The sequence below is a fragment of the Pseudovirgaria hyperparasitica genome (genome assembly GCF_010093815.1).
Source record: "Pseudovirgaria hyperparasitica strain CBS 121739 unplaced genomic scaffold EJ05scaffold_3, whole genome shotgun sequence".
NCBI lineage: Eukaryota > Fungi > Ascomycota > Dothideomycetes > Acrospermales > Acrospermaceae > Pseudovirgaria > Pseudovirgaria hyperparasitica.
This window is the reverse complement of record NW_022985551.1, coordinates 1,496,087-1,520,868: the sequence shown is the minus strand read 5'-3', so window position 1 is coordinate 1,520,868 and position 24,782 is coordinate 1,496,087. Positions and strand designations below refer to the sequence as shown.

Sequence of the window (24,782 nt, the reverse complement as noted above, 5' to 3'; positions counted from 1 at the left end):
AGACCGCGTGCCCCTCTCCCGCATCGAGACTGTGGCTTGCAGCACAGCCGACTCTCGTACAACACGCCTAGCTGATAGGCCTCCACGACACTGAATCTGTGAACGAGGCGTTCTTGACCAGGTCCGTATTTCAGTATTCCTTTGAATAGCCAAGGATGGCGTTGAAGCCTTCCGGGGCTGAGCTGCCGAGCTCTTCGTTCCCCTAGAATCTAGAATAAGGCTCTTGGTGCTGCCTGGACCTGTCTTTTACTTCTTACCTTTTCTTATTCTCCGTCCTGCGTTCTGAAGGTTCCATCTATCTACCTTATTGACAGGCGTTCGTTGTTCTTATATAAAGCACCTCGTCTAGATCTAGACCGCGCGCGTCTCTAGCCTTCTAGGCTGGACGTGCATCTCCTGAGATGTCCGGTCTCGAGGTATGTCCAGGTATCCCTGCCACAGTCGTGCCGCGTCGTTCAGGATTCCAATGAGAGACAGTACCAGTAGCACCGCCACTAACTGTGGTCGCATCAGGTTGTCGCTGCTGTCTCGGCCGTTATATCGGCCTTTCATGGCGGGTCCGAGCTGGTGAAGCTCATCAAGAAGAAGAGAAAGAGCAAGAAAGAGCAGGCGTATAGGGAAAAGGCCTTGCAGGAGTCACTGCAGAGCGGTGAAATTCAAGTCAATCAGCGGTACCAGGCAGACTGTAGAGAGATTGGTCCCAGGTTCCGTACTGGCGATGGTAAGTATTGCCAAACTCCCTGCTAGCCGTCAGTATACCGCACGTACTGACTGGTGCAGCTCTTGCTCGCGATCGGCTGCTCCACATAGCGGTCATGATGCAAGCTGAAATCATAAGAAGCCTCCAGATTGCGATACAGTACGAAAATGCAGTCCTTGACCTCACTTTGCTCAATGAGACTTCCATCATGAACCGTCGTGACACAATCACGGCGTTGGATGAGCTCAAGCAACGAATCTACATGAGTTTACCGCTAGAGCAATCGCTACGGCCTCCTACCGTTGACCTGGAGGGAAGAACATCCATGGACTCCGTCCGGACTTTCATGACGGCCAATACCATGGCAGCTGATTTTGTCCCCTCTGCGGTGACGCTCCCCGCGATCGATCACGAACCACAGCACGGGCTAGGTAAACTGTTATCGGTAGCACGGCGACCATCATCGAGGAGACCTATGGAAAGCAGCCGCATCGAACTTCTTCCAAACTTCGACTGGCTTTCTCGACATATTGCGACCCGCGATGGTGGCAACGATCTTATACCTGACTTTAACGCCTTCCACATTACCATGTCTACTCCGACTTGTGCTTCACAAGCTCCAAGACACGACAGTGTTATGCGTCAAGATTCCAATTCTACGAAGAGCGTCCATTCTTATTCGGGCAGTAACCGCACAAGCTCTGTCCCATCTATCGGAGCATATGAACTGGCTGCCAACAGTTCTCCCCAGCCAGACGCATCGCCTTACATTGGATCCTCCCCTATCACACCAGACAGCCCATTCTCAGGCTTCCACCCAGGCTACGAGCGCACCAACCCAGCGGCACAAAACAGAAAGTCCTCGTACAGCAATCCTGATCGTTCCTTCCTCTTTTCGCGCAAGACAGACACAATCATGATGCCCGGCAACCCAAAATCGATGCTCGGCCGGCCTTCCAAAAGCAACAATTACTGGGGCTTCTGCAAAGGCGCGTGGAGCTGCCGCGAAGAGTTCAGCAAAGGCATCTCGCTCGTCACACTGCCCTCGGGCATGTACGGTAGCATGAAAGTCTGGCAATGCCGCTCCTGCTCCTTCAGCGGCAAAGCGTTCGGCCAGAAACCCCACATTGTCATCGACCCTAACGTCCACGTGTCCGGGTGCGGGATTCGCTATAAATGGGCTTTCCTCGCGAAGAGCCATGCCAAGAAGACCGGGCCGGCGGCGGATGGCACTGGCGATAGCGAGAGGTGTAATTACGGGTGCATTCTGTGCAGTGTGGCGAGTCGTGGGACCCCTATCTTTGGGAATGCCGAGACGCTGATGAATCATATATATCTGGAGCATTCGGCCAGTATGTCCAAGGACGTGCAGGAGATTGCGAGGTGCGTGTTTAACAGGGTGGCCGGGCCGAGTGAGGATTTCGATATCAATATTCCGTTTGCGCTGCAGGAGAAGGAGGGGAGCTAAGCTAAGCAGATCAGATTGTGATGTTGTGATATGGCGATGATTCATGAGCAGGCAGGCGTACGGGTTTATTTTGATGGCCGGCGGGTATACCCATTATTTCAACGTTCTTTGTGTGTATACTGTGTAATGTTTTAGCGACACAATTGTTTATCGACGGCCAGAGTGTTCAGTTAATGCTTCGAAAGCCCTAGTGGACGCGGGAAAGGCCTGTTACACGGTCGGATGGTAATAGTACATGCATGACCGTAGTGAATCATGTCAACAATTTTCCTCCACTGTAGCCTGTTCGGCTGCCGCATGTTCACCTCCCAAAACATGAGGCGCACACAATCAGTCGGACGCGCTCAATGGTGTTCTCATTGGTGAAACCATCATAAAGACCTCCCACCTCCGGCCAGGCAGGTGTTCCTTTATTTCTTGAGCTCTTCTGGTCTTCCTCTTTCCTTAATACTGCCTCTTCAACTTCTCGCACCAATCACCTCAAGATGCCCACTTTATTGTTGCACTTTCCACTGGAGTTACTTATCCATACGATGAGTCTCCTAGACGATGGGAAGAACGATTCGAAAAAGGACATTAAGAATGTACGACTTACCTGCTCTGCCCTGCACGATGCTTCTTGGGACGCGTTTGGCCAGCGGTATTTTGGTACTTTCCAGCTAGACTTCTCGACCAAGAAAACTGACCGTCTTTGTCGTGTTGCACACCATGAAAAGCTGCGCTTCTCTGTCCAGAGGCTTCTACTAACCCATGGGAGCCGGGTTGAGAACGAGGCCAGTCGATTGATCTGGGCCCGCGACTCGTCTGGACGGCTCGACCTGACCTCTACTCGGTTTACAGATCTCTTCTCGCTTATCAAGGAACGCCTGGTGAATTGCAAAAAGGTCGATCGACTCAGTCATTACGATACCAAAGCAGCTATATCCGAGCGATGCTTCACGTGCACAGATCAATGGGCTGTTGTCTTGGGAATGGTTGCGCTCAATGGTGTTCCTTTCACACATGTTGATCTGGAAGAGGGGGTCCGAAGTTGCAAGTTGGTGACGCATCATTTACACTTGTCTCTGTACAGGTCGCCAACGTTCCTCCATACGTGGGGCAAATATCTGACAACTCTCGTACTCGGATGGGGTTTCTTTAGAGAAGGGGTCAGAGTGGGCCTAGACCTTATTATGAACGCAAGAAACCTGAAAGAACTCGACATTGGTAATAGAAACATGGAGAATCTTACATCAAGACAGCAGTTGTATGAAGTGCTGGGAACGCAAAACGCACCGAAAGGATTGTTTCGCCTCGGGATGTGTTTTCCGCCAGAATACTTTGCGGCAAACTTGGATGTAGCAGTGAGACTCATGTCGCATCCTGATTTGCGCTACATCCGTGTGAAAGGCTGGCTCGAACGTGATCAATGGGACCTGATCTTCGAGACAACATCAAAGCTTCTACACCTCGGTTGTATCGATATCAGCCATGCCTACGCAACGGATAAAGGAGGAGTCAAGGGGAAAATGGGGCAGATATGTTTCTGCCACATAGACCAGGAGCAAGGTCCTTGTTCTGGCTGTCATGGTCTGTTACGCCTCCGAGGAGCTGAGCTACGCGCTCGTTTGCCTTCAATTGCGCATAATATCTGCTACCGCCTGTAAAGAGTAGGGCAATCCCCCTTCTATGGTGCTCATGTACTGACGCCCCAGCCGCACTATCGAGTGTGCCGGAGGCAAGGCACAGGAAGCTAATGCATGAGTTCTGGTGGACACCAAGTGGAGTTTCGAAACCGAAGTATGCTGTGTGCGACGTTTGGAGAAAGACGGTTCGGCTCGTCAACTGTGGGCCGTGATGATCTGACGTGGCATGGAAGTTTAAGATCCAGATGGATTAAGATGGAAAGCAAGCAACAAAGTGTATTGTGTACTGTTGTCGCTTTTGGGAAATAACAGAGAGGACTGTGGCTGTTTCTGAAATTCTGATATAGTCAATGCGCCGCCACAACGGAAATGCGGTCACGTGGTAGGCGGCTGATTGGCCCATGTGGGGCCGTCGTTCTATAGATAGCATATATATCCATTCCAATTTTCTTCTTTACTGTTTTCCCATCAAACCATCTCACGCCGACATACATGCTTCTGTAGTCTCTCTCCACAGCCCTGTGCAGCCCTCCCGCTGTTATCCGGCAGATACACCATTGTCATCATCATCATATAGGAACGGCTGCATTTCGGGACGGGAGATTGGCACATGCATGACAGGGCGTAGTGGTTGGTGGTGGCGCTGAAGATGAAACACCAACCGTGTTGCAAATGACGCCGTGAGACATTCGCACGCTGGGATCTGTCGTTGACAAGTGCCCTACCTTATTCTAGGGCGCTCCCTGTATTCTGCAATACCTATTAATATGATTCGACGTCGACTGAATTTCATGCATGCAATAGTGTGTTTCAAGCGCTTTTACTGGCTCGTGCTGGCATTCCTCAACTTACGACATGGGTAGCAAGGCTAAAGTGTTCCTTGTACCCTTTTGCAGGGCTTCAATTTCCCTTCATTTGTCGGGGTCAGTAATTAATCTGGCCATGATTAATCTGGCCATGATTAATCTGTAGCGGGGGTCCTGTTGGGTTGGCCTGTCTTTTCTTCTCTGATCCTCGCTGCCTCGACACACTTTCTCTTCGATATCGTCTTTTGTGTGGCAGTTCTTCCGTAACGCATTGCGTTGTCCGGTCATTTCCATTCACGGCTCATCATAGTACACGATGCCAATCCTCGGACGATCCAGATCTTTGAGACTCCGGGAGTCGCAGAAGGACGCTCGGTGTGGAAATGACGTGTCACAATCCGCTGTCACCGGAGCCGAGGCAGCATCACGCAATGAACTATACATTCTTAGGCCGACGGCATCGCAAGATGCCACGGCTAGTGTTCCCCAACGTGCTGGTCTCAGGAAGTCGAGATCTCTGAGAACCGTCCGGCGATCGGATGAGCCTCGAACTGCGAATCCGGAGAAGCCTTCAGCCGACTCGATACCTGTCTCGACGAGTGTGTACTATACTGCGGAGGTATACGACGATCCCACAATAGGTATGGCGCTGGGGAGCCCATCCCAAGCAGTCGCTTGGAATCGTCCTGAATCGTCCTGCGACTCGAGAACTGCAAGCCCAGCCCCATCATCAACCAACACCAGCGATCACGGCGATAAAAAGCCAGATCAGAAGCTCAGTCGCTGGAGATCAATTTTCGGAAAGAAACAGGCTGGGACTCTGCCAAGCAAGCCTTTCTACCAGGTGCAGATACAACGTGTGCCGACGCCGTTGGACTATCGCACATATCCGGACCAACCGCGACACGTATTGGTACCGAAGCAGGGGTCACCGCTGGTGTCAGAGGAGGATAGGAAGAGGCCGAGTCCACGGAGGAGAGGAGAGAGTGAGCCTACCAAGAGCAGGACGGTAAAACCATCGCAGTCCATGAAGAAACAGAAATCATCATCAGATCGTTATAACGAAGAGCCGAATCCGGCGCCACCACCAAAGGGTAATGGTTCACGAATTCCGGCCGTCACTATCGATGCTCCGGACGCGACATCTATCCCGGTCTCGACATCGATAAAGCCGAAGTCCTCGGGGTTGATGCTGGACATCGATATACCCGAGTCGCAGATGGAACGGTACAGTGTTATGTTTGGGCACTTGCTGAGACCGGACGAGTCTTCTTCGCTCCTCTCAAGGCGGCAAAATAGTAATGGCCATACATCGAGACCACTCGATGAGTTCACAGTCAATGTCCGTATCATAGAGCTGATCGTATCTGCAATTCTTAGCTGACCACCACAGACTCAATCAGCCAACCGGACTCACCTGAAGCCATTGCGCCGTGCAAGTTCTCCATCATACAATTCACCCTCTTTTGCAGTTTCCTTATTTCCACCACCTGATACTCGAGCTTCACGAGCTCCGTCACCAATCCCACAGGACACCGAGATACGTCGTCCACTACTCCGCTCGCAAACAGAACCTGTCCAATCACCAGCTCGGGCATTTTTCTCATCTCTGAAGCCAGATAGGTTCAATAAAACCACCACTTCGCCTAGTTCTGGCTCGCCTCAGTACCCTGCTATCAACGAAACTCCTCTCTCCCAAGAAGCGTCTGCAATCGACGATGCCGCCAATTCACGCCACATTACTTGCTTGACCGAGGAACCATCCGAAGAGTTGTCACAAGGTATTGTCAAACAAGACCATGTGACTACCACACACGCATCTCCAGCTCTTATATCATCTCCTCCAACTTTGTCCCCTCCAAAAGGACAGACCAGCAAGCGCTCTCCGCTTCCGCCCCGCAAATCGTCCAGGCCCACTTCTCCGCCAACCGCAGAAGCACTTTGCCGTCTACCGAAGACGCTAGAGCCCAGTCGTATGAGGAATGGCACGGTACAGGTTGGCATTGCGCGGAGCGTGAGCCTGACGAGGTCCAGAGGCCCCACTGGGAGCAGAAAGGATAGCATGGGACTGTGCGCAGACAAAGACGGACTGGAGAGATTCGGCGAGCGCAAGGCTATGGTGCCGACTGTAGTGCAGCTGGGAGAAGTTCCCGAGCACAGGAAAAGCCAGCGGGTGCAGATCGAAAGTGCTTGAGTGGACTAACCAGGCAGGTCCTGTGATGAGCACGTATGTTTCCTTTGTCCGCTACATTCGTTCGGCTCGCATAGTAAGGCGCTTCTTCTATTCTGTTTCATCTGAAAACGCGGACATATGGCATCAGCATGGTTTCTGCAAGCGTTATTGCAAGCGAGCGAGCGCGTTTCTCCGCAATCAGCATATTTCTGTTTTGCTGTCTGTTCACTGCACTGATGAATTATGCCGAGTCGCGCGTTGGACATCATACACAGTTAGACCGCAGGCGGCAAATACATAATCTCTCTCTTTTATTTCTCGCGCACAATGTCCGAGCATCTGACGACACCATGACGAGCACGACGCACGCACTTACACCCAATAAACCTGCCTGAAGATCATTATTATAATCAAATCACAGCAATGTCCCCGGACTTCCAAGGCCATCGTATCAACATTGCCTCCTCGACCCCTCTCCGCGCCCAAGCCTAACATCACGACACCCAGCCCCGCTCAACTCCGGCTACGAACACTGCTTGTTCGATATCGTCACGCCCCTCCTCCGCAAAATCGAAAAGAAAAGGGAGAGGAAAAGCCCACATGTGACCGCATCCCCGCCTCGGCCAAGCGGTGACCCTGGGCTCTCTCCACAAACGAACGGGCTCCCCGCGAAAACGCACCCCGGATTCTCCACTGGGCGCATCGTGCATAGAGGGCTACATCAACAAATGCACGACAAAACGAGCCACGACAGCTGCGTGATCCGAGGGCCATGTTTGGTTCTCCGGACTTGATCGGAGATGGATCGGCTAAGCCGTATGGAGCGCCGAACCATCGATGAGACCGTTAGGGCGCCGGCACGACACCACTGGTGGCAAGGGGGGTGTGGGGCGTGGACAGTATTACCGGCCTGTGATTGGCCATGTTTTACTGGCGTTGAATCAGCGCTAAGCCCACTCTGGGGTAAACACCCCTTTTAGATTCGAGGGTGAGGGTCTTCCGGAGTGCAGGTGAGTAGTCTGGGCTAGTTTAGGGCTGCGTCTCGTCTTTTTTTGGGATATCCGTGGGATCGTAACGAAAACGAAACGAAAGATCGGGACGATGGCGTCTTGGTTTGGGCTATCGTTGAGGATTTATATATATATAGGGGCTTGATGCCTTCACAATTTTTCCTTTTGTTCAGCGAGCTCTTTGTCTGCAACCCCATACCTCTCTCTCTCTGTCTCTCTCAGCTGGTTCTCTGGAGTGCCCCTTATCGCCATCATGAAGCTCACCACGACACTCACGCTCCTCTCGGGCATCACGCTCTCCTCCGCGGCAGCCCTCCTTAGCCGCGTCACCATCCCGTCGCAGGACCCCTTCTATCGAACTCCCCCCAACATTGCATCATACAGCCCCGGCACCGTCATTGATAAACGTCAAGTGCCCCCCAACCTGTCTGGTCTGATGCCAAACCTGGGCGGCAACGAGAAAGTCGAGGCCGTATACCAGTACCTCTACCGCACCACCGACGCCCTCGGTAACCCAGCTGCCGCAGTAACCACCCTGCTCAAGCCCTTCAAAGCAGACCCAACTAAGCTCCTCGCATACCAGCAGGCCTACGACTCGGCAAAGAACGACTGCAGCCCCAGCTATGCCATCCAGAGCGGCGCCAACACCACCGCCCTCGCCGACATCATCATGATCGCCGCCGCGCTGGACCAGGGCTGGTACGTCGTGTCGTCAGACTATGAAGGACTCAACGCCGTCTACACCGTCGGGACAGCCGCCGGCTACGCAACCCTCGACAGCGTGCGCGCCGCCCTCAACGAAGCGCCCAAATCCGCCGGCCTAGCCAGCAACGCGCGATACGCAATGTGGGGCTACTCGGGCGGATCGCTGGCCAGCGAGTGGGCGGCGGAGCTGCAGCCACAGTATGCGCCAGAGCTCAAGTTCCAGGGCGTCGCGCTGGGCGGGCTGGTGCCCGACATCCAGTCTGTTCTTGAGACGATCAACAAGGGCTTCTTCGCGGGGCTGGCGTTCAGTGGCATATACGGCTTCATCAAGGCGTTCCCGAACCTGACCGAGTACGCGAACCAGCACCTGATTGCGGAGAAGAAGGAGGAGTTCTTCAAGATTGCGAATGGCTGCCTCCAGCAGACGGCCAGTGCCGGTGGGAACAAGGATTTGTTCACATACTTTGATGGCGGCAAGGAGCTGTCCAAGGACCCGGTGCCCAGCAGTGTTTTGGGCTCGGCGGGACTCATGGGTGTTCACGGGACTCCGACGATGCCGATGTATGTGTACAAGGCTGCTGCGGACGAGATCAGTCCTGTGGCGGATACGGACAAACTGGTCGACACTCTGTGTGGGAAGGGCGCCATCATCGAGTACCGGAAGAATATCATCGGCGAGCACATCAGCGAGGCGATCACGGGAAGTGCGAGTGCGCTGAATTGGATTTCAGATAGGCTGAACGGGAAGCCAGTTACGTTGAAGAAGTGCGTGATGATTCCTGTCGCGATCACTGTGCCGGACTTTGGCACCGGGATTGCCATTGGCAAGGAGCTGATTGCAGCGATCAAAGTTTTGTTGGGTGGCAATTTGGGCCTGCATATTTCGGGCTAGGTTCTACTTGTGTGTAATTGCAGATAATTAATGTGAACGATCTTAATGATGAATATCTGTTTACGGCATTGTGGTCACTGTGGTCATTGTGGTAATTGTGGTAATTGTGGTCATTGTGGTCATTGTGGTCACTGTCGTCATCATTGTGCTTTTAATGATGTCGGAGCTCGATGTTGTAAACATCCATGCATTGGTGTTCTGGAATGTTTCCCTAATCTGGAAGACATGCTTAGCTCCTCGGCTCAGGCTGAACTACTGTGGGCTGTTTCAGCGCACGGATCAAGGGGTTTCAGGCTGGGTGGAGTCAGGGGTTGCATTGCAACACCTATGCCAGTCATCCGTGCATTTCCATCAACCATCACCATGCTCGACGGTGTCGAATACCTTGACCGCGCTCCTAGCACGTATACCTCGGCCTCGAAGAAAGAAAGAAACATCCTCCATCAGATAGCGGATGTCCGGGCGACAAGGGACCTCTACCAAAAACTATGGGACTGTAGAGACACTATCTGCGCTCTCACTAGACACCACCTTCAAATTAGTCGGAACGACACCTGCGTAGTCCTTCCACCGCAACTATGGATCCAAGGCAGCTTCAACATCTGTGTGCTAGTAGAGGTGACATCTCGTGGTATAGGGAAGAAGTTTGTCCTGCGCTGCCCAATGCCACACAAGCTTGCTGAAGAGAGGTATCCTGGTACAGTGGACGAAAAACTCAGCTGCGAAGTGGGCACATATGTCTGGATGCAGAAGAAATGCTCTGATATCCGCATCCCGTTCCTACATGGCTTTGGGTCCTTGGACCAGCGTCATGTAGGTGGTGCTTTGACTTTGTCAATTACCTGCTAAAAAGCGTATAGTATACACGTGAGGAGAAACGCCCGTTCTACGTTCGCCTTAGATGTCTGTTCTGGCGCTCTATCTACCGTGTCTTTTGCTATCCAGAGCTCTCGAAGTACACCCCGATCTCAATCGTCCATAACCTACCTACTGCCTACATGTTACTCGAATATATCAAACCCGAAACGGGCCAGGTGCTTTCTAATACATGGGAGATGTGGCGAGAAGATCCAGACCGTCGAAAAAGGCTAGAAAAAGGCATAGCGCACCTCATGCTCTCTCTTGCCCGCATACCTCAGCCTAGAATAGGCGCTTTCCGATTTAATCATGATTGCACTATAACATTATTGAATCGTCCACTTACTTGCGCGACCATGATGTTAGAGAACGATGGCGTACCAAGAATAATACAACAAAACGACACGTATCTGCAAACGGAGCCATTCGTATCTGATATGATTTCCATGCATGATGAATATCTTGTTAGTAACCCTAATGCTGTCTATAGCGCTGAAGACTGCCGCAGCCAGATGTCTATCAGAACGTTACTCCGTGCACTATCGCATCATTACATCAGACGTGAGCGCCGTAATGGCCCATTCATTCTCCAATTTACCGATTTCCACGCGAGCAACATCTTTGTTGATGAAGAATGGAACATCACGTGTCTCATTGATTTAGAATGGGTATGTGCTCTACCAGTAGAGATGCTTGCCGTCCCTTACTGGCTCACCGGACGTTGCATTGACGAACTACGAAACGAACATTTCGATGAATTCAACAGGGTTCGCCAAGAATTTATGCATATGTTTGAAGAAGAGGAGCGTGGAATGGCATCGGAGCGCAACTTTTCACTTGCCAGGATTATGAATAAAATGTGGGAGTCAAGAGGAGTGTGGTTTTGGTATTCTTTGGAGTCTTTCAACGCTATACTTTTCGTTATTGAAGAGCATATCTGCCCTCGATTCTCCCCCTACTTGTCGCCCGAATGCGAAAAAGTGCTGTCGAGATTCTGGAGAGAAGATTCCGGGATGGTGGTCGAACAGAAAGTCAATGACCAGAAGCAGTATGATTTGGAGCTCCGCCGTGCGTTTGGCAAGGAAGAGCCGTGCAGCGAACAACCGGACGGAAAGATAGGGATTGTGAAGCAAGAGTAAGGAGATCGTTCCGAATGTATGTGTCGTGCCGTGTGGCCATTACACTTGCCATTGAGCAGTCCACTATTTGTCGGTGCCCTCTTTCTTGATCTCCTCCCCTTTCTTAGCCTCCTCTGCTTTCTTGGCTTCTTCTGCTTTCTTGGCTTCTTCTGCTTTCTTGGCTTCTTCTGCTTTCTTGGCTTCTTCTGCTTTCTTGGCTTCTTCTGCTTTCTTAGCTTCTTGTTCCTTTGCTACCTTTTTTGCTTCTCTGTCAGCTTTTGCGGATTGGCCAGACTTCACTGCCAAGGAATAATTGGGTGCTGAAGTAGCAGTTAATACAATACCAACAACGGCTTCCTCAATACTGGAGGAATCACTGTCAGACATTTTTGAGGGTAGATTCGGTGGCGCGACTATGGTACAACACTGAAGTTTATGAAAGTCGGAGATGTTGATATTGATAGCTGAGAAGACTATGGCCAAGCTTATATGTTGTACTACAAAACCCAAAGAATGTCAAGATTGTATGTGAGACATATTGACTCTGGTGCCTGGATGGCGTTGTGTGTGGGCTTTACAATGTCAAGAATGATGAACATGTCTTGACCCGATTGTTTAATACGCACTTGCCAACGCACACTTGCGAGAAGAATTCCTGACCAGATTTATAGACAAACAAGGCTGTCAGGTTTTACTACTAGTCATGACCTTCTGGAATGAAGGCGCGGAAGCGCCAAGCCGGCGCAATCAGTTGGCTGCCTAATTTCTATCACTCTTAGCACTAGTAACCACGCGTGTCTTCTTAAACAGAAAAAAAAGGGTTCGACCTACCCTTACACGTCCACGATTTTTCATTGTAAGTGCTCTCGCTCCGGATGATGCTAGTGATAAACTGACGGACATGGTAGATGACAGAAGTGTTTGTCGCTATATACAAGCCAAAGGACGGGAATGTCCACCATTGGGCTATCAAGCTGAAAGGTCCCGACTGATCGCGAGTTTTCGAAGCTGAGGGAGATTCTGGAGTTTACAAACTCGCAGAATGGGATAATGAACCACCGGAGCACTCCAGTCGCCACATAACGGATGTCTTTGTGACTCAGATCGACGATGTCGAAGGATTTACTCAGAATGCTCGAAGCTGTAAGCCACACACAGACAGCGCAGCCTGGGATTGTCAGGCATATGTTTTCGAAGTACTCGATGCCGCGAATGCTGACGGCATCATCGATGACCACGACCATCAACAGATCAAAAACTTCCTCGAAGCTAGATATAATGAGTAGTTTAACGAGTCGAGGGGAGACTTGCGCTGTGGAATGAGAGGTCATCAGGATTCATTCAATAATACTCTCGAGCACCATGACCACGGCCCATTCGTTATGATTCTCTCCCAACCCCAATACTGGCAAATAATACCACCAATCATCCTCCCCAACAGAGGGCATAGTATATAGGAATTTCAAGTACTCCCAGTACTGCGTGTACGAGCCATCACTGTCCAAGTCAACCCTACCCTTTATCGTAACGCGCTCTTCATGAAGCTTTGCTACGATGTTCCTCGGGTGGAAGTCACCATGCGTCATGATGACACGATAATCTGAGCATAGACACTTTGTTAATATGAATTTCCTTAGACCTTTACGTGATTCTTGAACGTATCGTCGATGGAAGAAAGCCATTGTACCCAGCCTCATTATTGATCAGCATAATACTAGTCCGTAGCTTTCTTCTGCACCTCGGAGGTGCGTCCCCGCCAAGCTGCGTAGGAGGTGGTGGTAAGGCTCTAGGCTCCAGGAGTATGACATCAAGCTGATCGCGCACAGAGATTTTTGGTCTGCCGAGAGAGAATGCTACAGCTCTTCTAAGGAGGATCCAATGATGCGCGTCATGAATATAAATATATATGTCTTGCCCATGAAGGTTAGTGATCCTAAAGGTAGAGGAAAGTGCTTTGAAACATGATTGATGTGCTCGATCATGGGCACATCGTCCAGGTCTAGATATAGACCAGCCTTGACAACAATGTCGGGATGGATTTGCGCCACTGTTCGTATCCTAGAGCTATGTAGTTCTTCACTGCTCGCAATTGGAGATTTAAAGGATGTGTGATGACCATGAAGATGTCCGGGGTTGGTAGATCCTGTTGGAAGTCTGGTGGACGTGTAGACACTTGCTCTGTCAATTCGGTCCTGCTCGTTTGCACATCGAGTACTGCATGCTACTTCAGTGGGTCATTGGGTGAGAGAGCCTCAACTCAACGATTTTTTGCGGAACGGTGTGAAGTCTACTATAAGACGAATTTTTTTGGTGAATTAGGAATCATACATGGAACTGAAAGATGATCAGAAACCGGGAAGACCACGTGAACTCAGGCTGTGTTCTTTGTCACAGAACTAATTCCATATACTAGCATCGACGTTGACCATATTTAGGCAGCTAACTAGCAGCTAACTAGCAGCTAAAACGCAAAAGCGATCAATATGATTCATGTAAAGAGCGAGCATGACTCGCAGACCCACCCGAACCCACGTGCCGTGTCCGTCCCCGCGCTATCTCATCTGATCTGATAAGATCTTTCGGATCTCGAACCTGTACCACCATCAACACCTATATATCCGAGACGACGACATACATGGCGACAGCCATAAGCGCAGATGACGGCTGGCTCGTCGCTGCCATTCGTACACGCCTTATACACTCTCGAAAGATAACCGGTGGTGCTGTCGGAACCCTAGGCTTCGGCAAGGCACCCCAGGACCCTGAGAAATTCAAAGAGTTAGTGAATGGTATACTGTTCTCTCGGAGATTTGTACCAAGCTATAATGGAGTGCTATTGATGATACTAGCTGGATTCACAATTTGGAACGGAGTAGATGTATGGCAGAGGAGAAGCAGGAGGTGGCGAAAGGGGGACAATAAAGAGAAAGACTCGAGACCGCAGACCGTGGACACAGAATTGCTGACGGAAAGAGACGATGGAATGACCTCAGGGAGTAGTACAGTCGTAGGAATAGAGACTTCGCCATATGAAATGGACAGCCACGACAACGAAAGGAAACCTCTATTAGGAATATCAGCAACAAAGAAGCCAAGAATCAAGAACAAGATCAAAGCCTGGGCGATGTATCAACCTGCCAACATCCCCTACTTTGACAAGGTTCTCCCCTCAAACCTTACGTCTCTTGCTATAATTCTTTTCCTAGCCATCAACATCTTCTACGCCGTGTATCGCATCCCCTTCCGCCTCGACCTCTTTTTTGTCTTCGCCGACCGCCTGGGTCTTATCTTCGTTGCCAACCTCCCTTTCCTCTACCTGTTTGGCGCCAAAAACCAGCCGATTCGCTGGCTCACTGGGATCTCTTATGAATCTCTCAACATCTGGCACCGTCGTCTCGGCGAACTCATGTGTCTGACCGCGCTTCTGCATTTCCTCGGCATGATCATCGTCTGGTATATCGACCTACGACCCGAAGGATTCACTTTATTGCGCTTCATAAGCACAAATCTCGTCATCCTCGGCCTCGGCGCGTTTATATCATACGAAACGCTGTACGTTACATCCCTAAGCTCGTTCCGACAACGCTGGTACGAGCTTTTCCTCGCCTCGCACATCGTCTTCCAAGCCCTCGCACTTCTATTCGCATACTTCCATTTCCCCACGGCGCAGATCTACGTCCTCGCTTCTGTGCTCATATTCCTCACGGATCGCATCCTGTTTCGTCTTACGCTCAAACGCACAACCATCACTGCATCCCTCACCATCCTCCCCGACGTACACACCCTCCTCATCTCCGCAAACTGGCATCTACCCCCAACCACGCCCTTCCTCCACGCAAACATCTCTCATGGCTGGGCTCCTACCGATCATGTCTTCGTGACCATCCCCGCGCTCTCACGCTCCGCCGCCCTACAAGCACACCCATTCACAATCTTCTCAGCCGCGCCCACAAGCACCTCTACCACCGCATCGTCGCACGCATGGCTGACGCTCCTCGTCCGCGCTCGAGCCGGCTTTAGCGCGTCCCTTCTTGCCTACGCACGCACCCATTCCAGCGTCCGCATGCGCGTCGACGGGCCGTACGGGAGTCCGCACGCGCTAGACGTACTCGAGAGCGCGGATTCCGCGATCTTGGTGGTAGGCGGCTCGGGCATTGCAGTTGCGTACCCGCTCTTGTATGCGCTGCTACATCCACGGCATTGCGATGCCGAGAATGTGCTCGCTTTGTCGGGCAGCAATGGAGAGAATAGGCGACGGCGTGTGAGGTTGCTCTGGGTTGTCCATTCCGAGAAGCATGCGGAGTGGCTGCCGAAGGAGAAGATGGAGGAGCTTGTGGCGTGGGGATTGGAGGTTGCTGTTCCGGCGGCTACGGAACGGGCGGGACGGCCTGATGTAGTGGGGATAGTGGGCCACTGGGTAGCACAGGAGGACGGAAGGACGGGAGTTGTTGTGAGCGGCCCGGACGGGATGAATCGCGATGTACGCAATGCGTGTGCGGGGATGGTGGGGATGGGGAGGGATGTGAGGGTTTGCGTCGAGAAGTTTGGATGGTAGATGGAAAGAGCTGGGGAGTTGGGGGCATTTTGTCGTGTTGGGACTACGGTGTTTGGTGCGACGATACACAGTTTTTTGGCTTAGTTCTAGACACGCAGCAAATAGGTGGCGCATAGTGGTTATGTCTTTTGTTTACGCTTGAATATATACACATATAAGTCCTGGTCATGTCAGACATATAGAGATGTTGTTTCCTGCTCTCAAACGCAAACCCCCTTGCCCACTTCCGTGATTTCTTGGACGAAGCGTCTCTGATGCAAAGTACATTTGCACAATTTGTTTCTCTCGCGACATATCCAAGCAGTGACCGCTTATATCCGGACTGTTGGCTCCGACGAACCAGCAAACCTCTAAGCCCAGTAGCATTCCATGCTCGGAGGCTAGGTCTTCAAGGTCGAGTCGATAGATTTGCTCGTAGGATGTTGAAGCCAAGGCAGGGCCCAAATCGTTTCTCATGAGTAGCACTCGAGTTGCCGTGCCTCCTGCATTGTGGCAGCAGTTGATATCATTGCTCGTGCTAGCATTTGCGGACGAATGTGAGGTTCTTGGCCGTTGTGTGAGTTGGTCTGGAATGAATGGCTTGCATTCCGGCGCATGCAAGACAGAGCATGAAACACAGCATCGCTTGACAAAGGTGGCTGATGTCTCAGGTGAGGGGCGTGTCTCGCACGGCATAATCAAAGGACAGCGGCCATTTGATGGTAGCTACTTTTGACAGCAATGCCTTTGCGGCTGGTGGAGCGAAAAGGTTCATGATATTGAGCAGACAGCATGCAACCTGGACGAGAGCAAGTAAAGCGACGAAAAATCTGATGGGTGAAGATTTCGACATATCGCTGGTATTGTGTGCGGTTGTAGCCACGTTTGGCTGTCAAAGTCGAAAAGTCCCGTACGCCGATCCGACGTCTGAGGAAGAAGTGAGCCGAGGACTTACGGTGGGCGTACGAGGCGGTGGTATTATATATAGGGCATTGTGCGATCATTATTGCCATTAATGTCTCAGTGAAAACGCTATGGTGGCATTTTCATCAATCCTTACCACTTTATCCGCGCGCGTGCCCATTTTAGGCTGGATCAAACGCCAAAGCACAGTCCTGCTCTTCGTTGGCGATGGCAGACCGCCATACTGTCACAAATACTGGTGTTGCATAACAGTGGAGCTTTCATGAGTTGTTGACTGCTTTCTAGGACGGATCGAGATGTGGTTGAGTTTCGGCGATCGATACCTGCCTGGAAAGGGAGAATCGGAAGAGTCGATCGAGCTTGTACCAAAAGCTATGGTACGGGCTAGATCCGGGGTAGTCCTAAATATAGCCTTGCCTGTTCTGGACTAGTGAGTTAGGACAGAGTGCATAACCAGCTTGCTGTTATTGTTTGTTGTAGACCAATATGCCGAGCTGGTTAATCTTGTGGTCGATATTCATCGTATTTGAAGAATTCAATTGAGCAACTAGTGTTTTCGAATAGCACAGCGCCCGAGGATGGCCTTGCGGAAGATTGTCCTTTCCAGAATCTGCTTCGCAAGGGTTCCGTCAGAATACTAATACTGAGAATCCTGTCGCAATGCACTTGTTCCTATGCTCGAACCATGTGAACGTTCTCTGGCAGTAGCCAACAAGATCGACGAGTATGGTTTTGCATGAAACAAGCCAGCTCATTGCCGGACCCGTTGCATGCAGACAAGGTTCCTGCTGCAGGGCAATGCGCCGCTTGAAGTCTCAGTATTCTCAATCTAGTTGGCTTTCCGAAATAAATGAACCGTTCAATGGAGAAGAGTACGATATCGCAACTAATGGTGGAGACGGGTAGACGGCGACATTTCTCTTGAAGATAGGCAGACCGACCTCAAGGCTCTGTCACACATGTTCTTGCTGGATTCTGCTGTCTGATGTATGAGCAAATGAACACTCGAAATATGCTGCTGATTGTTGGATCCATTGATTTTTGGTGTCGTGAGTAGTAGACCACAAGGCCAGGGGGAGTGAGGTCCCTCCTTGCCAAGACCTTTCACCGCAGTGGCCGCGCTTGCGCGACAGACGCAGGGCAGAGACCGCAGGCACCTCTGGAACATTCGTCTATACTGCATCCATACAGTCGTCGGACTCCCTCCTAATACCACCAACTCTTCATACACCTCCAACATACGAACACCCCGCCATTGTGTGTCGCCGACGACCCGATCCATCCTGCAACTCTCCCGCTACCCTCCACCTCCTGCCTGGCAAACAGCCGAGCTGCGTCGAGTCAAAAGGCCCAAGACATGGTCCCTGTCCGCCACTAGAGGGTCTACCTCAACATTTCTGTCGAGACCAGCAGTACATATACCCAATAAGACGAGGGTGCGCCCTGGGCTCTCTCAAAACTCAGGATGGCGTCCGCGACTGGCAGCATATTCAGCCGCAATTCCAACCAAGGCAATGTACCTACCATGCGCGGTACGGCGAACCAGAAAATATCCTAGGATTAGAGTTGAAATTGACAGTAGGATAGGATTGGTGTCATTCATTGCAGATTTACGAAATGCCAGAGCAAGAGAACTGGAGGAGAAACGAATCAATAAGGAGTTGGCAAATATACGGTAAGCTCTTCATTGCGCTCGTCGAAGAATGGTGCTGACGAGCGACATAGGCAAAAGTTTCGAGGTACAGATTCTGGACACCATCTCAGCTGGGCTCGTTTTGACTATGTACGCAGATGGGAATATGAATGGCTACTCCAGGAAGAAATACGTTTGCAAGGTGCGACCTCCGGTACCAGTACTATTCAGGTCGTCATGCTAACATCTCAGCTTTTATACATATATATCCTTGGCTGGAATGTCGACTTTGGCCATCTCGAAGCCGTAAATCTAATTTCTGCGACGAAATACTCTGAAAAACAGATTGGGTATCTCGCTGTTACTCTGTTCCTTCACGAACAACACGAGCTGTTACATCTGGTCGTCAATAGTATACGGAAGGACTTGATGGATCATAATGAGCTTAACAATTGTCTAGCGCTGCATGCGATCGCGAACGTTGGCGGCAAAGAAATGGGAGAGTCGTTGAGTGCGGACGTCCATCGACTATTAATATCACCGTAGGTCATACGGACACCATCACAAGATCTAGAATGCTGATTCCAGGTACAGGACGTCGAAGGCGTTTGTAAAGAAAAAGGCGGCCTTAACATTGCTACGACTGTTCCGCAAATACCCTGCAATCGTACAGCTCGAATGGGCAGAGCGCATCATCTCATTGATGGACGACCCGGATATGGGAGTGGCGCTGTCGGTCACATCTCTCGTCATGGCTCTGCTACAGGAGAGCCCAGACCAATACAAAGGAAGCTATGTAAAGGCTGCTCGAAGACTTAAAGCTATAGTGGTGGACAACGAATGCTCTGCAGACTATCTGTACTACAAAGTGCCGTGCCCATGGATACAGGTAAAGCTCTTGAAGATATTGCAGTACTATCCACCATCCCGTAAGACATTCCTCCACATATGTGCGATTTCCATTGACAAGACCAGAGGACACACATATTCGCAACCTAATTCGAGAATCGCTGCAGGCCATCTTGACGGCTGCCATGGAAATGCCCAAGAACGTCCAGCAAAATAACGCTCAGAATGCTGTTCTATTTGAGGCCATCAACGTCATCATCCATCTCGATACGGAGCACGAATTGATGGCATCGGTTGCGTCCAAGCTTGGGAAATTTATACAGTCTAGAGAGACAAATGTGCGATATCTTGGTTTAGAAGCCATGACTCACTTGGCTGCACGATCTGAAACTCTTGGGCCGCTCAAGGAGAATCAGAGCATCATCATTGGATCTCTTCGGGATCGCGATATCAGTGTTCGTCGCCAGGGATTAGACTTGCTCTACAGCATGTGTGATGCAACCAACGCCCAGCCAATCGTAGCAGAGTTGCTAAAGTATCTGCAATCCGCAGACTATGCGATTCGAGAAGAGATGGTCTTGAAGATTGCGATCTTGACTGAGAAATACGCAACTGACATACAGTGGTATGTGGACATCTCGCTTCGTCTTATTGCGATGGCCGGAGACCACGTCAGCGACGAAGTCTGGCAACGCGTTACTCAGATTGTCACCAATAATGAGGAGTTGCAGGTCTATGCAGCACAGCATATACTTCAATACATCAAGAAGGACTGCCACGAAACTCTCGTAAAGATTGGTGGCTACTTGCTTGGAGAGTTTGGACATCTCATTGCGGATAGCAAAGGCTGTAGTCCTATTGAACAGTTCATGGCTCTGCAAGCGAAGCTTCGAGGGTGCTCTTCGGGCACGCGGGCCATCATCTTGTCCTCCTTCATCAAGTTTGTCAACCTGTTTCCAGAAATCAAGCCCCAACTCCTGCAAGTATTCCGCGCATATAGTCAGACGCTGGATTCAGAGCTTCAGCAGCGAGCGTGTGAGTATCTCACTTTGGCCACATTGCCTACGGATGATCTACTTCGCACAGTTTGCGATGAGATGCCTCCTTTTCCAGAACGTGCATCGGCTCTGCTGTCTCGGCTACATCAGAAGCACGGAAATACCAGCGACAAGCGGACTTGGGTCGTTGGTGGGCGCGATGCAAATGCGGATCCAAAGGAGTTCAACCTTGTGCAACATACTGGACTCAAACGGTCCTTCACACAGCACGCCCCCAATGCTAATAACACGTCGAGAGAACCAACTAACGGTACGAACGGTGCTCATCAGAATGGCAACAGCGATCTGGCTGGTCTGGACATGAACGTCGACACTAACAAAGTGCTCGTGACACCCAACCTAGCCAGTGCGGCCCATCTCAGTCCTGACTGGGAGATCGGCTACAATCGTCTACTGCTGAAGAGGGAGGGCGTGCTGTACGAAGACAATCAGATACAGGTTGGCATCCGCAGCGAATACAGGCAGGAACTTGGCTGCATTGTCATGTACTTTACTAACAAGTCATCCTTTGCCATGGGCTCTTTCACCACGACTCTAGACAATAGGTCTTCAGAGAATTTGACGACGGACACAAAAACGCTTCCAGAAACCACAATTCATCCAGATGGTCAAACGCAGCAGATGACGATGTTCGAGGCGAAGAATGTCTTTGAGCATCCACCCACTATCAGAATCTCGTACCTAGCTGGCGCTCTTCAAGCTCTAACCTTGCAGCTTCCTGTAGTCATTCACAAGTACATGGAGGATACGAAACTTGACGCGGAGAACTTCTTTAAGAGGTGGAAGCAGATTGGAGGCGCACCTCGCGAGGAGCAACGAATATTTGGACTCGTTGATAAGAGACGGACTGCAAACATGACATTCACCAGGAAGGTGGTCGAAGGTTTTGGGTGGGGCATTCTTGATGGCGTAGATCCCAACCAGAAGAATTTAGTTGGCGCCACTATTCTGCATACGACAGCAGGCAAATATGGATGTTTGTTGCGGCTGGAGCCCAATTTTGAAACAAATGTAAGTTGTGCTCATGGTCATGACACGCCTAGCGTACTGACCACTACAGATGTTCCGACTGACTATTCGCGCGACTGATGATGCTGTACCAGGACCTCTGGCTAAGTTAATGGAGCAAAGATTGTCACAGGGTATTGAAGCGCATCCTCAGTAGTCGGAAGCCTTGGTTATTGAACCTTCAGGGGCATCAAAAAGGCACAGCGCTGGTTATACGAAGGTATATGAGGTGTTATGACATAGCATTGGAATAGGTGCATTCCGAATAAAAAGGATGAGCGTGGTCTACTTTCCATGCTGGCTGAATACACTTCTATCGTTATGTCACTCGTTTCCAATCTTGCGTCGGCATTTGATTCCAGAAGATCCGAGATACCGCCGTTCCGATCGCCTTGCAGATCTCCTATTAGCTCCCGCGCCGTCATCATCATCGAGTCCCTCAACTCACACTCCACGCCATGCCTCAAGAAATGCACATTAAACCCGAACGCGCGCGCCAACTGCTCGAAAATCTCAAATATGTAGCAGACCAAGTCGCCGCGGCAAACAAGTCGCAAAGACAGGTAAACCTTTCTTCAGACCCTCAAGCTCCTCCCATTTACCGTCCACCATTTTATACTCACTGACAACGCCGATATAGATTCGCCTCATAGCCGTCTCCAAACTTCATCCCGCATCCACGATCCTCGCCCTGCACAACCCAGCCTCCCTCGACCCCTCTTCTCTTCCTGCGAGCGTCCCACCTGCTCACTTCCATTTCGGCGAAAACTACCTCCAAGAACTTCAGCAGAAAGCAGACATCCTACCCAAAACCATACGCTGGCATTTCATTGGAGGTCTGCAGAGCAACAAGGCACGGCCACTGGCGGAAAGTGTAGAGAGCCTGTGGTGTGTGAGCAGCGTGGACAGCGCCAAGAAAGCCGACGGCCTAGAAAAGGGACGGCGGGCACTCGTAGAGCGCTTAGCGTCCGAGAAGGACGAGAAATCAGGCGAGGAGGACAAAGAAAAGACGGATCTCGACAAGCTGCGCGTGCACGTGCAAGTGAACACGTCTGGAGAAGCTGCCAAGAGCGGCGTCGAGCCTGCCGACACCGCTGCGCTCTGCAGACACATTCGTGACAACTGTCCGCATCTGCAGCTCCTTGGATTGATGACCATCGGGGCTATTGCGCGGAGTCAGAGCGCCAAGGATGGAGAGGAGAATGCGGATTTTGTGTGTTTGAGGGAGACGAGGGATCGTGTGGCGCAGGAGTTGGGTGTGCCAGAGGGCGAGCTCGAGTTGAGTATGGGTATGAGTGCGGATTTTGAAGAGGCGATTAGGCAGGGCAGTGGGGAGGTCAGGGTGGGCAGTACGATTTTTGGGCAGAGGCCGCCGAAGGGGGAGGCGAAAGTCCTGGATGATGTTGAGGAGGGGAAGGATTGAGGAAGTGGATGTAGTGGCAGGAATCTATCTAGAAGGACTGTGCTGTCCATGGAATGACCAGGTGGGAAGTTGTCAGGTCGGACATGAAGGGCGAATGTAAGTCTTCATTCGTAAGAAGTCCGTCCGCCTCCGACAAGATAGCTCTCCCAACGCACGAGTATGTATGGAGAGAGCCAAGATTTACCAATGTATAGACCGGCACAAAAGAAAATCTGCGTCTACCTGTTCTCAAAGGATATAGAAAAGCCGTGCCAGCGTCAAAAGCTGCTAGAAGGCTTGAGTAGAGCAATACACCTTATACACGTAACAGAGAGGCTGCATATTCTTAGCATGCCTCTCTCTCACCTTCAAGCATGATCATTCAGTCGTTGCCAGTAAGTCGTATGATTTCGACGCTATCTTCGACACTGAAAGGAACGGTCGGATCATATTGGTACTCAGTCTTAACCAATCAGTAGTCTCTTCTAACCTATGTAGCAGCCATCTTTGTGTAGTGCAGTCTTTCCAGACATCTGTATGAATCCAGATAAGGGGCAGATAATTGTCACACAGCCGCTCTCAGTTGTCGGATAGACCGAGACACAAGATGCATTCCGCACTGTGGTAAGTGCCACAGGGAAAGAGTCCAAGAAATTCCTAATGGACTGAATAGTCTATCCGGGGTGACCAAGAAGTCATGTGCATCGAGTATGACACACTGGATATTGGCATCGAGATAGTCTGATGTTGCCTCGTAGGTAGCACTTGTGTGACATACACATCGCTTCGATACAATTGCAGCTTCATACAGGAGAACCTACTGAACTTACATACGTACTTGGGCTTCGACATTCTAGCCGCTTCGACCTCGACAGTATTAGGAATCATACTGCGCTCACAGCCCTTGAGACAGCTACTAGACTCCTCTTGAATCGCAGTGTTCGTTTGACGGAATACATGGGTCCACAGCAACAAACACAAGATGTCACAAGGCATGTTTCATCTTGTCTGGAGTATGTTTCGACTGTGATAAATCCTTCGCAGTCCATCATACGCTAAGATAACAACGAAGCTCATGCATGCATGTAAGTATGTACATACTCCGGCCGTTCGTAGAATCCTATCTGTCAGATGCACCGTACGTTTGCCCCGATGGCTGGTTTGTTGATATTCTGTTTCATGTACAATAAAGCTGGCACAATTTCGCGAATGCTGCAATACGTCGAGTCTGTGTGACCTATCAGCTCTGATTGCTTTCAATTGATCTCCTTAGAGAGTCTAGAATCGACTGTGTGGGTCTACTGCTTCTTTCTGCTTTGCAATGCGCGGACTGGCATTCCCTGGAGCCATTTCTGGAAGCTGCAGCTATTCATTTTCGGTCAAGGGGAGTATTAATGTGATTGGCCTCTTCTCACGAACGAGTATCGATCAAGTATGCAGCATTCGGGGTTATCGAGAGCTGGCGATTGCCTTGCGCGCGAGGATGAACATACAGATGTGATGTAGCTGAGTGAGAGCTACTGGAACCTACCTCAATATAGATGAGTCGAATGAATTTGACCAATCTTGGTTTTGGTTAGTGAGCTTCAGCCGTCATTAGTTGTGGAGGAGTTACTCTAGAAACTCAATAGCTCCGCACGTCTCTTCTCCTGCCACTTACCTGTATGGGTGCATGAGATGATGAGGACTCTTCGAATGGATATCTAAAATGCCACTATAAGCCACGATCAATTTCATGGTACCATGATGCTGCACTTATTAGGTGTCTAAGTATGCAGCTGTAGTCATCCAGTTGCAGGCCAACAGGCATTGCGCTGTTCGAGGCTTGTGATTCGTCGCTAAGATGCCTAGCTACAGATGGCTTGAACTGATGTGTGATGGCCTCAATGGCGTCCTATCAAGATACTAATTTGACTTCGACTTTTCCCAATTCAGGTATATTCGTACTTCAACGTCCACCGAGAGAGCACAATCCACCCTCGGCCGGAGCTACGTGGTGCGGGAAAGGCTGAAGTTCAG

The 24,782-nt window shown here is 50.7% G+C and overlaps 11 protein-coding genes across 11 annotated transcripts; 9 read left to right on the top strand and 2 right to left on the bottom strand.

Annotated features, from left to right (window-relative positions):
- Nucleotides 1-401: 401 nt before the first annotated feature.
- On the top strand, nt 402-2,168 carry EJ05DRAFT_497748 (uncharacterized protein; the record flags this gene model as incomplete). Its single annotated transcript, XM_033746582.1, has 3 exons — nt 402-416; nt 514-721; nt 781-2,168. The coding sequence occupies 3 exons, from the start codon at nt 402-404 to the stop codon at nt 2,166-2,168; spliced, it is 1,611 nt and encodes a 536-aa protein (XP_033603643.1).
- A 478-nt stretch (nt 2,169-2,646) lies between these two features.
- EJ05DRAFT_508381 (uncharacterized protein) lies at nt 2,647-4,115 on the top strand. Its single transcript, XM_033748004.1, has 2 exons — nt 2,647-3,810; nt 3,863-4,115. The coding sequence occupies exons 1-2, from the start codon at nt 2,654-2,656 to the stop codon at nt 3,909-3,911; spliced, it is 1,206 nt and encodes a 401-aa protein (XP_033603642.1). The 5' UTR covers nt 2,647-2,653; the 3' UTR covers nt 3,912-4,115.
- A 528-nt stretch (nt 4,116-4,643) lies between these two features.
- On the top strand, nt 4,644-7,057 carry EJ05DRAFT_255747 (uncharacterized protein). Its single transcript, XM_033740211.1, has 2 exons — nt 4,644-5,941; nt 5,993-7,057. The coding sequence occupies exons 1-2, from the start codon at nt 4,916-4,918 to the stop codon at nt 6,791-6,793; spliced, it is 1,827 nt and encodes a 608-aa protein (XP_033603641.1). The 5' UTR covers nt 4,644-4,915; the 3' UTR covers nt 6,794-7,057.
- EJ05DRAFT_255752 (uncharacterized protein) lies at nt 6,793-7,244 on the top strand. The gene has a single exon (XM_033740213.1). The coding sequence runs from the start codon at nt 6,922-6,924 to the stop codon at nt 7,165-7,167; it is 246 nt and encodes an 81-aa protein (XP_033603640.1). The 5' UTR covers nt 6,793-6,921; the 3' UTR covers nt 7,168-7,244.
- Nucleotides 7,245-7,791: 547 nt separating this feature from the next.
- Nucleotides 7,792-9,431, top strand: EJ05DRAFT_255749 (LIP-domain-containing protein). Its single transcript, XM_033740212.1, has one exon. It carries the CDS (start codon nt 8,036-8,038, stop codon nt 9,377-9,379), a length of 1,344 nt encoding a protein of 447 aa, XP_033603639.1. The 5' UTR covers nt 7,792-8,035; the 3' UTR covers nt 9,380-9,431.
- Nucleotides 9,432-9,742: 311 nt separating this feature from the next.
- On the top strand, nt 9,743-11,376 carry EJ05DRAFT_497744 (uncharacterized protein; the record flags this gene model as incomplete). The annotated part of the gene is made up of 2 exons (XM_033746581.1): nt 9,743-10,192; nt 10,240-11,376. The coding sequence occupies 2 exons, from the start codon at nt 9,743-9,745 to the stop codon at nt 11,374-11,376; spliced, it is 1,587 nt and encodes a 528-aa protein (XP_033603638.1).
- A 32-nt stretch (nt 11,377-11,408) lies between these two features.
- On the bottom strand, nt 11,409-12,238 carry EJ05DRAFT_255714 (uncharacterized protein). The gene has a single exon (XM_033740210.1). It carries the CDS (start codon nt 11,740-11,742, stop codon nt 11,440-11,442), a length of 303 nt encoding a protein of 100 aa, XP_033603637.1. The 5' UTR covers nt 11,743-12,238; the 3' UTR covers nt 11,409-11,439.
- A 1,714-nt stretch (nt 12,239-13,952) lies between these two features.
- Nucleotides 13,953-16,103, top strand: EJ05DRAFT_473728 (uncharacterized protein). The gene has a single exon (XM_033743453.1). It carries the CDS (start codon nt 14,390-14,392, stop codon nt 15,908-15,910), a length of 1,521 nt encoding a protein of 506 aa, XP_033603636.1. The 5' UTR covers nt 13,953-14,389; the 3' UTR covers nt 15,911-16,103.
- A 2,175-nt stretch (nt 16,104-18,278) lies between these two features.
- On the top strand, nt 18,279-21,518 carry EJ05DRAFT_435562 (Adaptor protein complex AP-2 alpha subunit; the record flags this gene model as incomplete). Its single annotated transcript, XM_033741703.1, has 8 exons — nt 18,279-18,345; nt 18,401-18,488; nt 18,539-18,552; nt 18,605-18,648; nt 18,699-18,988; nt 19,041-19,375; nt 19,422-21,364; nt 21,414-21,518. The coding sequence occupies 8 exons, from the start codon at nt 18,279-18,281 to the stop codon at nt 21,516-21,518; spliced, it is 2,886 nt and encodes a 961-aa protein (XP_033603635.1).
- Nucleotides 21,519-21,760: 242 nt separating this feature from the next.
- EJ05DRAFT_255632 (uncharacterized protein) lies at nt 21,761-23,102 on the top strand. Its single transcript, XM_033740209.1, has 2 exons — nt 21,761-21,924; nt 22,002-23,102. Exons 1-2 carry the CDS (start codon nt 21,820-21,822, stop codon nt 22,782-22,784), a joined length of 888 nt encoding a protein of 295 aa, XP_033603634.1. The 5' UTR covers nt 21,761-21,819; the 3' UTR covers nt 22,785-23,102.
- Nucleotides 23,103-23,202: 100 nt separating this feature from the next.
- EJ05DRAFT_473725 (uncharacterized protein) lies at nt 23,203-23,812 on the bottom strand. Its single transcript, XM_033743452.1, has one exon. It carries the CDS (start codon nt 23,757-23,759, stop codon nt 23,421-23,423), a length of 339 nt encoding a protein of 112 aa, XP_033603633.1. The 5' UTR covers nt 23,760-23,812; the 3' UTR covers nt 23,203-23,420.
- Between the last annotated feature and the right edge of the window lie 970 nt (nt 23,813-24,782).